At 45.5% G+C, this 15435-nt stretch overlaps 1 protein-coding gene across 2 annotated transcripts in view; it reads right to left on the reverse strand.

Moving 5' to 3' along the window:
• Positions 1-15435, reverse strand: part of Dgkg (diacylglycerol kinase gamma) — a 155211-nt gene that overhangs the window by 9400 nt on the left and 130376 nt on the right. For both annotated transcript variants that reach the window (XM_032900015.1, XM_032900014.1), the window contains 2 exons: positions 5585-5705; positions 3093-3153 (listed from right to left, as the gene is read on the reverse strand). In XM_032900015.1, coding sequence (XP_032755906.1) covers positions 3093-3153; positions 5585-5705 — 182 coding nt within the window. The remainder of the gene's footprint in view (positions 1-3092; positions 3154-5584; positions 5706-15435) is intronic.

Below are 15435 nucleotides of genomic sequence, written 5' to 3' on the forward strand. Positions count from 1 at the left end.
GAATTGTTGCCAGACTTCAATCCCTGCATTTAGGAGGCAGGCAGATGGTGAGTTTGAGGCCAGCCTGGACTACGTAGCAGTTCTAGGCTATCTATGGCTACACGGGGAGACCCTGCCTCAAGACAAAACAAACAAACAAACAAACAAACAAAATGCTGGGTTAAAAAGATGCCTTATTGTCCCTGCAGAGAACCCCAGTGCCCAGCACCCATATACAGCTCCCAGCCACCTGTAACTCCAGCCCCAGGGGTTCTAAGCCCTCTTCTGGCCTGTATGGGTACCTGCACACACACACACACACACACACACACACACACACACACACACACACACACACACACATTTAAAATTAGAACTAATCTTTCAAAACAGAAATATAATTGAATACTTTTGGTCATTTATTTATATTATCATGCTAATTCTCTCTCTAAACCAATGATAGTAAGTTTCCCTTTTCGTTCCTATAATGTGTCCTCAGGGTTGAATGACCTTTTGATATATTTTACTAACCTACCTATACTTTGGCTTGAATTTTTACATCACATTCTTTTGGGTATGATTGCTTTATAGTTTTCTATTTTTAGGAATAATTTTTCAGTTACTTAGTTCATTTTTGTATGTGGGGTATGTGTGTGTGTGAGAGGTAAAGGACACAGGTGTGCACATATGCTTGTAGTGTGTATGCATGTGTGTGCTCACGCCTGTGGAGGTCCAGGGTTGATGTCAGTATTTTCTGTCACTCTCTGTCACAGGATGGAGGCAGAGTCTGTTTCTGAGCTCACGGCTTACCCTTTGGCTGGCCAGGCTCGCCAGAGAGTTCCAGGGAGTCTTGTCTCTGATTCCATAGCAATCGGGTTACAGGCATGCATGAGAACAGCAGGCTGTTATCCGTGCCTGGGAACCAACCTTACTTGACTGAGTGCCGTCCCCAGCCCCTCATTATGACATGTCCGTACATGTGTGTAATATACTTTGATTACATTTACCCATGACCTCTTTTGTCCTCTCCCAGTCCCACTGATCTTCGAACTAGTTTCCCTTCTGCTTCCGTGCCTTTTGTTTGGTTTGACCACTGAGTCTGATTAGGACTCCTTACAGGGCAGAGTGAGGCATTATCTGCAGGAGCACAGGCAACTTTCCATCGACTATGCACAGTGTCTTGCCTCCCACCAGAAACCACTACCTGTATATCGATCCCTGGGACGTTCATCTATTCTGAGATAATTTTGTATTTAAGTCTTTGTAAGCATTTTCTATTTCATTAATGATTGGATTTTTTTGAATTTTTGTTCATTGTTTAGAATCAAAATTACATATTACTTTATAATCAAGTAATGCCATCACCCATATACATTTGCAAGATTTTTTACACTTACATATTCTTTATACCAGATTTTCTCTTCTAAGAACCAGTCTTAGATGTTACTGTCTTTAACATTATTTACTTTGTCAATTATCATTATCATTATTATGATTATTATTCATTTGATTTCTTATGCTTGGTAAAGGATAGTATTTAGCACCAATGTATAATAAAATTATATATAATGGCTATATAACCCATAACATATATAACATGTATATAATATATAACATATAAACGATAGCATATATGTGTGTGTAATATATAACATATACAAAATATTCCTTTGTTGTAGATGTGTGTTTTAAGAAACATCTCCAGGTTGGGGATTTGGCTCAGTGGTAGAGCGCTTGCCTAGCAAGCACAAGGCCCTAGGTTGGTCCCCAGCTCCGGAAAAAAAAAAAAAAAAAAAACATCTCCGACTTGCAGCCAGCTTGATGCCTTCCCATTGTATTGTTACAACACTGTCCCTCCATGTATGTGTGCTCTGTGGCTCACATACATGAGGTAGAGCCAAGGACACTAGTTCTCGTAGATTCAGACCACACCAGAAACCAGCCTTGCTAAGATTTTGATTTGGGGTTTTAGACTCTAGAAGGACCAAAAAATATACTTCAGATGTTTAAATGCCAGTGTGGTAGCATTGGCAGCTTATGCCTATAGCCCCAGCAGGCTGGAGGCAGAGCCAGAGAGGCAGAGGCAGAGGCAGAGAGGCAGAGAGGCAGAGGCAGAGAGGCAGAGGCAGAGGCAGAGAGCAGAGAGGCAGAGAGGCAGGGGCAGAGGGAGAGGGAGAGAGGGGGGAGAGGGAGAGAGGGAGAGGGAGAGAAAGAGGAGAGCAGGGAGAGAGGGGCAGGAGGCAGAGAGAGGGAGAGAGGCAGAGGCAGAGGGGCAGAGAGAGGCAGAGGCAGAGAGAGGCAGAGAGGCAGAGAGGCAGAGGGGCAGAGGGGCAGAGGGGCAGAGGGGCAGAGGGGCAGAGGGGCAGAGGGGCAGAGGGGCAAAGAGAGGCAGAAGGGCAGAGAGTTAGAGAGTCAGAGTCAGAGGCAGAGGCAGAGAGAGGCAGAGAGAGGCAGAGAGAGGCAGAGGGGCAAAGAGAGGCAGAGGGGCAGAGAGGCAGAGGCAGAGGCAGAGGTAGAGGCAGAGGGGCAGAGGGGCAGAGAGAGGCAGAGGCAGAGGCAGAGAGAGACAGAGAGAGGCAGAGAGAGGCAGAGGCAGAATGGTAGCCTGTCTTTGGATATCTCTGAGCCACATGAGAAAAGTAGGATTTCTTCCATTTTAAAAATGACTTACTTTAATTATTTAAAAGTGTGTGTGTGTGTGTGTGTGTGTGTGTGTGTGTGTGTGTGTGTGTGTGCGCGTGCGTGCGTGCATGTGCATGTGCGTGTATGCCAATCCCCTGAGGATTGGAGTGGTAGACAGTCCTAAGCCACATGACCCGGTCGGGTGGGAACCTAACTGGAGAGTCCTCTGCAAGAGCAGTGGCGCTTGTGAATGCTGAGCCACCACTGCGGTGGCCTGGCCATCTGACTTTAGGCACAGGACAAGACTGGATGGATTTTCCTCAACCCAGGTTCATCAGGGTCACAAACGGTAGGGATTCCTGTCATCCTGCCTAATTCCAGCAATTACTGGCTTTCGACGTTGAGATGCAGTGATTTTATATCAAGTCAGTGGGTTAAAGACGTAAAACAAAGCCACACTTCTCACTCTCCCCCGAGACAGGCTAACTCACCATGCATGGCGGCTGCATCCAGGGCTCTCCATCCACTTGCATCGGTAGAAGCTTGTTAGTTCTAGAACCCCCAAACCAAAGAGACCATGGTGAGATCCTCAGAGTTGGAGAACCATCATCATCACTCCCACCACAGAGGAAGAAGAAGTAGGCAGACATCGCTTGCTCACTTAGAGGGGTTCATGGAGACCACAGGAACTTATAAAATTATAATCTTTAACCTATCTCAGGGACAGGACGTGGTCGGTCTGGGGCCAGGCCTAGGGACCTGTGCACACCTAGTTACTGAAAGCATTTATTTCTCTGGTTTCTGTCTTCAGATCTTACTTTGAGAAACTGTCGTGGGCACGCTGAGTGCCACAACCACCTGGAAACCTGGCCAGTAAACATGGCAGTCCCACAGCTGAGCACCTCAGTCCAGGGACCAGCCAGAGGGGAAAGAGGCTCCACTCGGGAGTAGGAAAAGGCCTACCCTCCCCCACTGAATGAAGGGTGGCAACATATCCAAGAGTTAATGTCTCTAAGCTGTAGATGTTCTCATCATGTGCGCCCAACTCCCAGAAGCAGGCTACTCTGGGTTTGTATGCACTGTGCTTTGCTTAGAAAGTAACACATAGGAATAGTGACCCCAAGTGTAGAGGGAGAGGTTGAGGAGAAAGTGCTGCTCTCTTGCTTGGGAAAGGCTCCTTTGGAGTGTGGGCTCTGTAGAACTCTAACTTGTCCTTCCATGCCTTGTGAAGGGGGCAGTCCTTTGGAGGCCTCTGGCCAAGGGCATGTGAACAGTCAACACCCACTGGACAGGAAGCTCTTACCTGAGCTTGGCATATTTTGAAAATTACAAAATGAGAGGGGAAAGCACTATTTCGGTACAATAAATCTCTGAGTATATTTCATAATAAAAGGAAGACATATAATAATAAAAACAAAATAGGAGCAGAAAGGAGGCCTTTATGTACCCATGGATAGGGAAGTATCTGAGGTGTGCTAGCATCACACAGCTAGCATCACAGGGCTTTTAGCTCACCCCTCGGTTTCCATCTGACAGTGGGTCTGTTGGCTGCTGGGAAAAGCCCCCTGGGTACCTAACCTTGGCCGCCAGGACACCATGTTCTCTGTAATCTCTAAAAGCTAAGGCTGTGACACTCTATGGACAAACTGGCCCCGCCAGTTTTAGAATTCTGGACGAGGGCTGCAGATGTCAATCTGGAAAACAAGGGTCCTGCCACAGCGATGACTCTGAGAGAACAGGGATCTGTGTTGGGAATAGAAGAGACAGATAATCTAGAGATAGGAACTGACAGGGGGAATTGTGGAACAGACCCTCAGGGGACCTCAGTAGAGATCTGGCTGAGGGATGAGAGAAGGACCAAGAACAGATTCTTCAACTGTGCTCTCACTGACACTTGCTCAGGGTTTCTGGGAGAAAAGATTCTTTAGTCAAATGCCTCCAGGAAACCCTTTACCCCAGTGTCCCATCTAGAAGATCCCCCAGGCAAACCAACAGATATGATCTGTATCAAGGGAGAGAAGCAAAGGAACAAAAACTTCTCAAACAGCCAGGTTAGGTAAGCAGCTGAGAAAAAAAAAATGTAACTAGAGGAAACTACAATTAGACACCCCCCCCCCACTCTGTCCAGAAATGCAGTGTCTGGCCAGGTCACCCATGTCCCAGAAGCCTGTTACCCTCTTGGTCAGTAAGAGAAGTTTGTTGATGTTTACGGTTTAACATATGAATGAAGGCATGCGGAGTCTATCATTGCACAAACAGAAGAGCAGCCATGACCCCCCACCCGCATGCACTGAATATTTTAAAACTATAAAGAGTAAAGCACAAGAATGGGACTTGGGGCCCTGGATTTTATATTATGCACTGTTTACCTCACCGGGTAATGTTTAGAGGCTAGGCTATGGTGGACCCTGTGGTTGATGATAGCATTCTATCCTGTTTAAGTAATGACGACACAACTCCTCCCCCTGAGGCCAGGGGTCACGGCAGAAGAGGGGGCAGAATGATTGCAACAGCCAGAGGAACAGATGTGGAGATAGCGTCTCTTGGAAATCACAGAGGAGCTACACCCAAGACTTCAACAAGCAGGACACCAATGGGCATGCTGATGTGGATTGGGGGGGGGTTGAGAGTAGGGGGAAGGTCCTGGGGCATCAACCCTACACTAAGAACCACAGGCAACTAAGGAACCCTGAGGGCAGGAGACTTCCCCAGGGAAGAGCACACCGATTGCTTATCCGATACCAAACAGTTATCCCTGAAATCATAGGCATACACATAACCATGTGGGCTGAGCAGATATTTGGGGAACACACAACAACAACTAAAGAACATCATCAAAGTACTCTTTGTAACTGCTGCGAAGCTTCTTTTCCCAACTTGCCCTATCCTGAAACCCAAAGGTAGCTTTCTAGTTATTTTATCTGCCAGGATGTTCAAGGAGGTAGGGGAGACCCAGAAGAGGCTGGGAAACAAGGAGACTTACCTAATGGTGACAGAGGAGCACTGGGCTAGCCTCCTGCCCGCACTCTTCAGGCCGGTATAGATCTGTCCCATCTCCATGGCTCCCTCTAGACCCACCACTTCAAGAAGCTGGTCACTGAGGTCTGTGGAGTGAATGACAAAGATCATGCAGACTATCTCTCTTAGGATAGTCTGTCTAGAAGGTCTAGTCCATGGATGGCTAACCAAGGTCTATCTGCATCCTCTCATATCCCACCCAAGAGTGCCTTTACCTACTGAGTCAGACACTTTTATAAAAAAAAATCTGAAATGGATAGACCTTTCTGTGAGCAGACCCCAAGTTATAGTTGTTTAACAACAACAACAGCAACAAAAGACAAATAATCAATCAAAAAACAAAACAAAAAAAACCCTCTTTGATTTAGAAGACAAATATGTGTCTAATGAGTAGGCTGATATCAAGAAGCCCCTTCAAAACTAGACTATCATAAATGACAAATTAGCTATTTCTGAAATAAACCAACAGAACAGCTAGAGACATATTGAGTCTAGGATAAGAAGGAATGTTGAAGCATTTATAATTTATTATTCTTAATTTCAGAGCAACATTTTAGCTCTGCCAATGATGACTAATAAGTAACCTGAATTTGGCCCTTACTTAGCTGCTGGTGAACCAACCTCCATAGACATCCTCCGGAAGTTTAACGGCCTCTTTCAGGTTACCCCATGCATAAGCCAAGCAAAGGACTAATATACTTCCCCTACGTCAGGCCATTGTAAATCACAGTAGAAAAGCAGGTAGAAAAACCCAAATCCTAGGCTCCGTGCTACCAGATAAATTGTCTACAGTGGTGGCAGTGGCTTTTGATTTCCAGCCTGGGAGGAGTGGTCCATTTTGCTTGGGGTTTCTGCCTCTGTTTTCCTCTGTGAGAATGATGGCAGGGGTAATGTTGGGTACTGAGTTCAATACTCACCCTAAAATGTTAACTGTTTGTATAGTTAGAACAGAAGCAAAATTGAGATGAAGAATTTAAAGGAAAGCCTAGTCCCTTTGCTAATGGAAGAAAAGTGCATTTTCTCAGATTGAGGCTAGCTACTACTATTCCATTCCTAGCCACAAGTGAAAAAGCTCTGTGAAGACTTTCTGTTTGTTTATCAAACGGCTTCTATCCTCTAAAGATGTGCTGTTTATCATTAGTGAGGAAATACGTATCCTTTTATTTAGAAGATGGCTGTTTAAAAACCATTCCATTGATGACTGTATACCTAATGAAGACAGCTAACCAAAGCACTGGACTGACCGTGAACATGTCAACCCCGAAGTCTAAACTGATGATCACTGACAGTTGTTAGCTGCCAAGGGACATACAAGCTGGATCATCTGTGAAAAGCCCACACTTTCCCCCTCTACATCCATCCACACTCCATTCTCCTTAAGTTTACCTTTCTCCACATCCCTGAAAACACAGTCTCCCTTAAGCTCTCCATCTCATTTGGACGTGGGACAAGAAGCCCATAAAAGGGTAAGGTTTGTTTAAGACAATGCTCGAGGCTCTCTGAAGGAGTTTGGAGCTAATCAACAATGAATGTCTAAATCTCCAGTCACTTAATTAGCTCCCTTACCACAGAGGGTTGAATAATCATCACAGAGCCGTAGCTTCTTGTGCTGGTCTAATAATGTCTATGAAAATGGCATAGGCTATGGAAGGTGTGGGAGGCAGGGTGGGAGGAAGCAAGAGAAGAAGATGCAGATGATGAGGGAGGAGGAGGGAGAGAAATGTAAGAGAGTCTTCTAGAGGTGGGAAGGCCAGGGGAGATGTGCTGTGATAGGAAAGGAGAAGGGAGGGGAGGGGAGGGGAGGGGAGAGGAGAAGAAACAAACTTTTAGAAGTTATTCTGCACAGTGGCAGAAACAGATGCCTTAAAAATGTTGCATTTTATACCAGGCTTTGGTATCTGACAGAGCTCAATGGCTCAGTGTTTTGCCTCTTTGAAACATGCCCTGGTAACAAAATGTTCTAAGGAGCAGGGGACTTAATAGACTCAAGTGTTTCAGCTTTACAATGTCTTGGTCTTTTAACAAATTTTCCTGTTGAATGGCTTTAAAGTTGTTATCACTTCCCACACAGTACCTCACAGCCATCACTTCCCACACAGTACCTTGCTTCCTGGCTCTGGAAGAGCTGTAATGAAGGCTGATCTCACCAGCAGGAGTGGGCAGGTGGGGGAGGGGCTGGCACAGATGTGGACTGGGGAGACACGTGTAGGGGAGGGGGCTAGGGGCTTATTATATTGTTGTCATCCTACTTTTGAACATGTACTCTGCCTTCTCCAGTGTAACAAAGGTGGCTCCTGTCTGTCACCCTAGCCCTAAGCCAGACCCTGACCCCTGACTGCAGGACTGAGCTGCTCTTGGCCCTTTCTACCATTGCCTAATTATCTTTCTGTCAACTTTCTAGAAAGCCTACTGAGAAAGTCTTAAAGAAACCTACTCTACATTCTTTCCTTAAAGTAGCTAAGCGTCAAGATCCTTCTTTTGTGTGATAACTATAAATAGCCCAAGGTTTTAGTTTTCTTTGTATCACACTTTAAAAAAAAATCTGTCATCAACCAACTCTTCTTTTCTTTCTCCACCACAGAGATACTTATGTATACATTAAGTTTGGTACTAAGACGAAAGAGAACAGAATGTAAGGCAGTGTCTAGGCACAAACAACAGTGGATGTTTAGATTCTGCATTTAGAACACAGAATCCAGAATTGGGACATCTGGTATACCAGGTGTCTGTTTTACCTTGGGTACCAATGATTCAGAGTGCGTTTGGCAATCGTGTCATGCTCATATTTTCTTTTATACTTTTCCAATCATTAATGTTTAAGATAGACTGTCTATGTACCTTAGTTAAGTAGGATTCATTCACTCATTCACATAATTGACTGAATTAGCAATAAAGTTCTAGGCACTGTGTTAGGAACCAGCAATACAAATGTTCCATTGCTGAAGGAGTCTTGTTAGGAAGGAGAAACAAAACGGTGTGAAGAAAATGTCCAGATTGAACTGTGGGGTCAGGGATGTGTGGGAAGCTGGTGCTGAGTGGGTAAGTTAAAGGAGATTGGTATTGGAAATACTTCAAAGATAGCTGAATGTCAAGCTGGTTTTCTGGGTTGGGAGGAGGAGGACAGGAGAATATACCAGGGACAGAGATGGTCATATATGGGGTTGGCAGGCACAGGACAAAGGGACAAAAGGGAAACAATTCTGTAAAGAGAATTATTATTTAGAGACTTGTGTCCAACACAAGGCACAAGTTTGTGTAGCCCACAAGCTAGGCCTTCAGCACTGCCCTTACTATTCCATGATGACAAGGCTTTGTGCACAGTGTACTCCTAACATTTGCATTCTAGGAAAGGAGGAAGACATGGGGTTGGAAAATGGAGAGGGGAGAATGTGGGTACTAGGGGTAGGGTAGCAAGGACAACCTTGGTTCCAACCTGTTCAGCCTCTGGCATTCAGTTTTATAAGTGCCTATCTGATCATGTCACTGCCAGACTCCTAGTCCTTGGTGGCATCAAGCGAACCACCGAGAGTTTGAGAAAAGGAGATGCAGTATATGTTCCTTCGCAATCAAGATGTTACAGGGAGAATAGGTTTTGAAAATAACTTGTCTGGTGCAGTAAGTCTGAACGTTTTACATTGCTTCTTCTGTTACTTTCTTGGGATTGTATGAGAAATCATAGACAGAACTCAAGTCCATGAAAGCACATGCAGTGTAGCAACACTTAAACACACACACACACACACACACACACACACACACACACACACACACACACCCTACTACCACATTTCTTCCTGCATGGGAACAGTCAAACAAAAAGTATGGTATCTACATGATGGAAAATTCCGCCTCCATTGAAATATTTACAAGGCAGGTATGGTAGCTCATGCTTATAATCCCAACACTTAGGAGGCTGAGGGAGGAAGTCAAGGCCAGCCTGGACTACAAAGTAGGATCCAAGCAAGCCTGGGCTACTATGTGGGACCTTGTTTTAAAATGGCAACATGCATATTTACTCATCATAAATATGTCCATGTGATGATTATGATGTCAACCGATGAGTTTACTTAGGTAGCATGATCTCAACTAGTCGAGCCAATGCATATAAGGAAAAAAAATCTCAGTTTTCTTAATGATGGTAAAACCTGGATAATTAAATTAATGTCAATTCTCTTTTTTTTATGCTTTTCTAAGGGTTTCTTTAAATATATAGTTGTATTATAACCAAAAGGTAATATTTAAAAATCCCATTAACTGCTACTCATGGTAACAAATACCAAACATTAGTTCCAGAAGGTTCTCTGGGGTGCTCTGCCTTTAGGTTGATTTATAGGGTCCTCAAGGTCTTTTGCACACAGTCAGCCAGAGAAAGGATGGGGTCGTGTCCACTGCTGGCAGACTACAAATGCAGTTGCTGTAAAACTGTTTCTGGGTTGAATGTGGAAAGAGATAAAGGATGACAAGAAAGGAGGCAAAGAAGAGACTTGGTAAGTTAGAGTAGAGGTGCTGTGAGACACTGGAGTAAAATGTGGGTGGGTGCTGTGGGCGGAACTGGTCAGTGGCCGATTACCTGTGGTCTGAGGAATGGGCAGCTGAAGAATAACTAAGAAAAATTAAGAGAGAGTGTGGCTAGGTCAGCGGTTGCCAAACTTTGCTGTATGTTAGCCTTACCTGGAGGACTTTCCCAAGTACTGGGGCCCAGGTTGTGCCTTCTATCAGTTAAAATGCATGGGCACGTGAACCAGGAATCACATTTATTCTGGAACAGTCCTCGGTGACTCCGAAATGCTATCCAGTTAGCTAAGCTGCTACTGCCATTGGGCAGTGCTTCCAGAGTGTAATCTTCTCTACTTGGGAATTTGTAAGAAATGCAAATCCTTGGGCCCCACCTCAGAGCTGTGAAATCAGACATCCTGGAGGTTGAGCCTAGCAGACTGTGTTCTAACAAGCCCTCTGGAAGATTCCTAGACACATTCAAGTTTGAGAAGTTGAGCCTGGGGTAATGAAAGTGCCCACAGGAGTTCAGGAGAAAAATAGAAGCAAGTTTCTTCCTGACTGCTTTGATCTACAACTTTCTCAGATGAAAATTAGGGATGGTAATGTTCTCCCAAAGTGTGTGAAAGTACCCAGCTGAGAGCTGCTCACCCCAAGTGTGTGAAATGCCTGGCTGAGAGCGGGTGCTACAGTGACTGTTCCACTCTCTCTCCTCCCTTCAACTCCTAAGCGTTTACCTGTCTGACTTCTTAGCCCTGTTCAGAGTCCTCAAACACAACATGAGACCTCAGTATAATCAGACTGTGCTCCCCACTGCCTCTTAACCTCCAAGCAGAGGCCAGAAACCAAGATTCGCTTTGAACAAGGACAGCACCCCACTCTGTCTTTTGTGCCTCTACTCTCCTTCCCATCTTTTATCTCAACACCGTTTGCTTTTCTTTACTTAGTCCTAACAACTGTCAGGAAGAGGGGCCAAAACTCAACAACAACAACAACAGCAACAGCAACAACAACAACAACAACTACAACAACAACAACAACAACAACAACAAAAAGCTGGCACAACCCTGGTATCCCAGGGGATATAACTTCCAGAGTCAGTAGCTCTGGAAGCCAGAGGGACCACACCCATATCTAAAGTCAAGGTGCCAGCAAGGTTGGCTTTCTTTGAGGCCTTTCCTTGGCTTACAGGCCACACAGATATACTTCTGTGTACACGCGTCCCTGTTACCTCCATGGCTCCAAAATTTATATCATATAAAGACAGCAATGCGATTAGATCACAGCTCATCTTAACCACACCCTGAAGGACTCTGTTTCTTTAATATAAACCCACGCATGTTTGAGGTTCCTTGGAAAGTAAAAACCATAACTACGGACAACCCAAATATAGCACTTGTAGGTATATACACCCAAAGGAGGCTATGTCATCGTGCTACAGAGAGTTAAGGCACACCCATGGCCTTAGGGCCTCTTCACTATAGCTAAGAAATGAGACCAGTCTAGATGTCCATCAACAGACAAATGATAAAGAAAACATGGTTCATATACGCGATGCAATTTATTTAGCTTTACATATGAATGAAATGCCATTTGCAAGAGAATGGATGAAAGGAAGCCATTTTGTTAAGGCAAATAGGCAGACATAGGAGGACAAATCACACATGCTTCTCATCCACGTGGACTCCAGGTTTACGTGTGTGTGTGTGTGTGTTTGTGTGTGTTTGTATGTGTGTGGGTGTGTGTGTTCACACACAGGTCATGAATGTAGAAAGGAGAGGAAGAGAAACTAAGGAGGGAAGGGAAGGAAAAAAGTAATAATTGCACATGACATAGAAGAAGGAAGGGGACAATTTCAGGCCAGCAAAAAGGGACAGGGTGACAGGAGAGGAGACAAACAAGATCTGTTAATTTATATACCCACTTTACAAAAAAAAAAAAAAAAAAAAAAAAAAAAAAAAGAGCCTGCATCAAATTTTAGTTACATTCTTAGGTAGCACAATTTAGAGCTTCAATTTTGGAACTTAGAAGATGGTCTTTTATGCCCGTGAGAGGGGTGGTAATAAAACACGCCTTGACATATTGAGTGGATACAAAGGTATTCTATAGACAGCAACGTCCCTCGTCCCTGGGCTCCAAAGAAGCCAGTGTGTGCGGGAAGATACATGGGCCCTTCTTACCTCTGCAAAAAGGAAAGCCTAGCTCTGCCTGGCAGCGGGACCTTCGGTGGAAACTATCAGGCTTTCCCACAGATTCGACCACTGAGGCTGAGGCAGGCATTACCTTGTGCCCCTCCCTTGCCTCCACATCTCCATAGAGACAGAGATGGTCTGTGTGCTCTTGGTGGCTCAATGCTAAAGCTGGGCACTGAGCTCACCTGTGCCCCAACCGGATCGAGTACCAATGCAGCACAGCTCCTGGCAAAGGCATTTCAAAGCAAGTGTACAAGTATGGCAGCCTGAAAGGTAGGGCTCGACCTGGAGAACGCCATGGTGACACTGCTGTTCTCAGCCCTATGGCAGAACACGAGTGCCACATTCTTGGGTCTGAATCCTGTTACTCACTCGCTTCTCCTGGGGACTTTGAGTACACCCTCTGGAAGGTAGACATGACATCCTCCTGGCAGAGCAGCGAGGGCTCTGTACGAATCCTATCTCGTTGGAAGGAAGCCCTCAGGAAGCAGTGCTGTCACTGTGATTTTATGTTTCCTTAGAAAGGATTTGCTCAGATCTTGGCAAGAGATGTATACCCGTGTCTGTTTTCTTTATGCTAAAAAGGGCCTAAAATGGACCCTCAGGTATCCAAACTACAGCTGCAGCGTCTTGTGTGTGCACATGCATGAGAGAGAGAGACAGAGACAGAGAGACAGACAGGGAGAGACAGACAGGGAGAGACAGAGTAAACAAGCAAGCAATCTGCCTTGCTTTCTCTTGTTCCTGGGGCTCTACAAGCATAAAGACACAGACTTGCCACCCATTCGTGGAGTGAACCCCTTCTTTTGTGCCATGTGCCTGTCACATTAGTGCCTAGATTTCAAGTCTCACACCTGTCAAGCTTCATCAAGGCACAAAGGTAGCCAGAAGGCAACAAGTCAGTTTTGAGCTTGGCTGAGGCAAGAAAAGGGTAGGAAGGAGAAGCTAGGCTCGGAGAAGAAAGAAATGGCTGTCAGGGAGGGAAAATGCTGATCTGACAGGTGGGAGATGGGATGTTGTCTGGTTTGGGCTCTGCCTAGTGGCATGACCATAGGTAAATCACGTCCCATGTCTTAGTTTCCCTCAGTTAGGGTGATGTGCCCTATCCCTAAGCATGTTTGACCTCTCCTCCCATCTTGAAGGTTGGTTTTTGCCTAGTCAAAAGCGGAGAGGCCTTGGCCTGTCACCACCATGCAGAAGACAAACATTGTCAATGCAAGGGAAATCGTGGAAATAAGGCTGCACATGGCTGCACATGGGGCCTGCCTGTGTGAGGAGCAGGGAGGAAAAATGGCTCCCTTCATTCTGTGGCCGTGCCTTGGGGGTTAGCCAGGGCTTGGAGACAGGTGCTGCCCGGGAGAAGGAGGGCTTTTAAGCCTCTGTGTTTTAGAAGGTGGGTGCTTTAGACAGAAAGGAACCATGTATCGGCAGAAGTGGGGAAGAGCAGGGAAGGGGGGACTTCTCAGGAAGAAAGGAAGTCCTGGGAAAAATTTCAAGATGTGGCATCACCAAGCTGCTAAGGCGAGGCTGGGCAGGAAGCGCCCATCCTTCCATCTTGGATATCGTGAGGTGTGTGGTCTGTGGCAGTGTGTCATAGCTGAAGAAAATGGACCAAGGCAGGAACACTACAGGGAGCTAAAATGAGATGACGAATGGAAAATATTTTTAGCATATTTTAGCATATATATAACTAGATGCTTAACAAATGGTGGGTGAATCGACCTAACGTGGGGAGAAATCGGAGTTGGCAGTGTGCTGAGAGAAGTATAGGTCTCTGCTTGCGGTCTCCATCTTGCCGACAGAAGCGTCTGCTCAGGGAGAGGCTGGGATGGAGAGGCGACAGGCAGTGAAGGCTGAGCTTGTGCGATGGAAGGAGCAGGAACTGGGGTCGTCTGTGGGGAGGACTCACCTGTGTGGTAGCCTTCTCTGTGTACTCACCACTACTCTTGGCTCTGCCTGTTATCTTTGCAGCCACTGTCTCCCAAATCAAGGCCTTACAGTTGCAACCCCACATTCTGTCTTAGCTCAGGTTCTCCTCCTCTCGTTCTCCTGGCCAGAGTCTAGGACCAGCACACCCATGTCCTATCTTGTTTGTCTATTCACTCTCTAGGTCCCTCACCTGCATAGTACTGAACCTAAGGATCAGGTTTTGAAGAAGAAACCTTCTCTTTCTTGTGTTTTACACGTTTGTGGTACCCACGGCTCTGAGACTCCATGGTGCTTGCCTGTTATGCTAATATTGACATGGTTGCTAGGTTACCTCTAGACCCATCCTAAGGCAAAACGCCATGCTGGTGGAATTGTGGATAGAGGGCTGGACCACACTGTCTTTTTATTGCAGCCTCTGCAGTGACTGGACCTCTGTAAGTACGTGAAGGCAGGTGTGAGTCCAGCTCGATTATTCATTGTTGATGTGGTTTCAGCCTAGTGTTTTAACCTTACCGAGCCTCGGCTTCCTCAGACATAAAATTAAGTAGTAAAATATACGACCTTTCGTCTCCTCAATGGGTCTTCACTAAATGGCAAACTAGTTGATTATGATTTAACACTCAAGGCTGAGAGCTCATGACAGTAATCCTAGCATTCAGAGAATCCTGGGCCAGCCTGGGCTATACAGTGAGACAAACGAACAAAACGCCCAAGAAGCTCAAATACCGCTGTGGATTAAATGTTTGTGTCTGCCCCCCACTTCCCAATTCAAATGTTGAAGTCTCAACACTCAATTTGACAGCAGAGGTAATCTTTCTTCCTTCCTTCCTTCCTTCCTTTCTTTCTTTCTTTCTTTCTTTCTTTCTTTCTTTCTCTCTCTCTCTCTCTCTCTCTCTCTCTCTCTCTCTCTTTCTTTCTTTCTTTTAAAAAAGAGGTGTAGGGGCTGGGATTTAGCTCAGTGGTAGGCGCTTACCTAGGAAGCGCAAGGCCCTGGGTTGGTCCCCAGCTCAAAAAAAAAAAAAAAAAAAAAAAAAAAGAGGTGTAATGAGAGGAACTTTGCGAATGAATGACGGTGTAGCAAGAAGTTTCCATCTGCAGACCAGGATGTGGCCCTCCCCACAAACTGTCTGGCATCTTGATGTTGATATAACTTCCCAGCCTCCAGAAGTATGAGAACCAGTTTTTGCTGTTTAATTCACTC

Source organism: Rattus rattus, chromosome 4 (assembly GCF_011064425.1).
Source record: "Rattus rattus isolate New Zealand chromosome 4, Rrattus_CSIRO_v1, whole genome shotgun sequence".
In the NCBI taxonomy this organism is placed as follows: domain Eukaryota; kingdom Metazoa; phylum Chordata; class Mammalia; order Rodentia; family Muridae; genus Rattus; species Rattus rattus.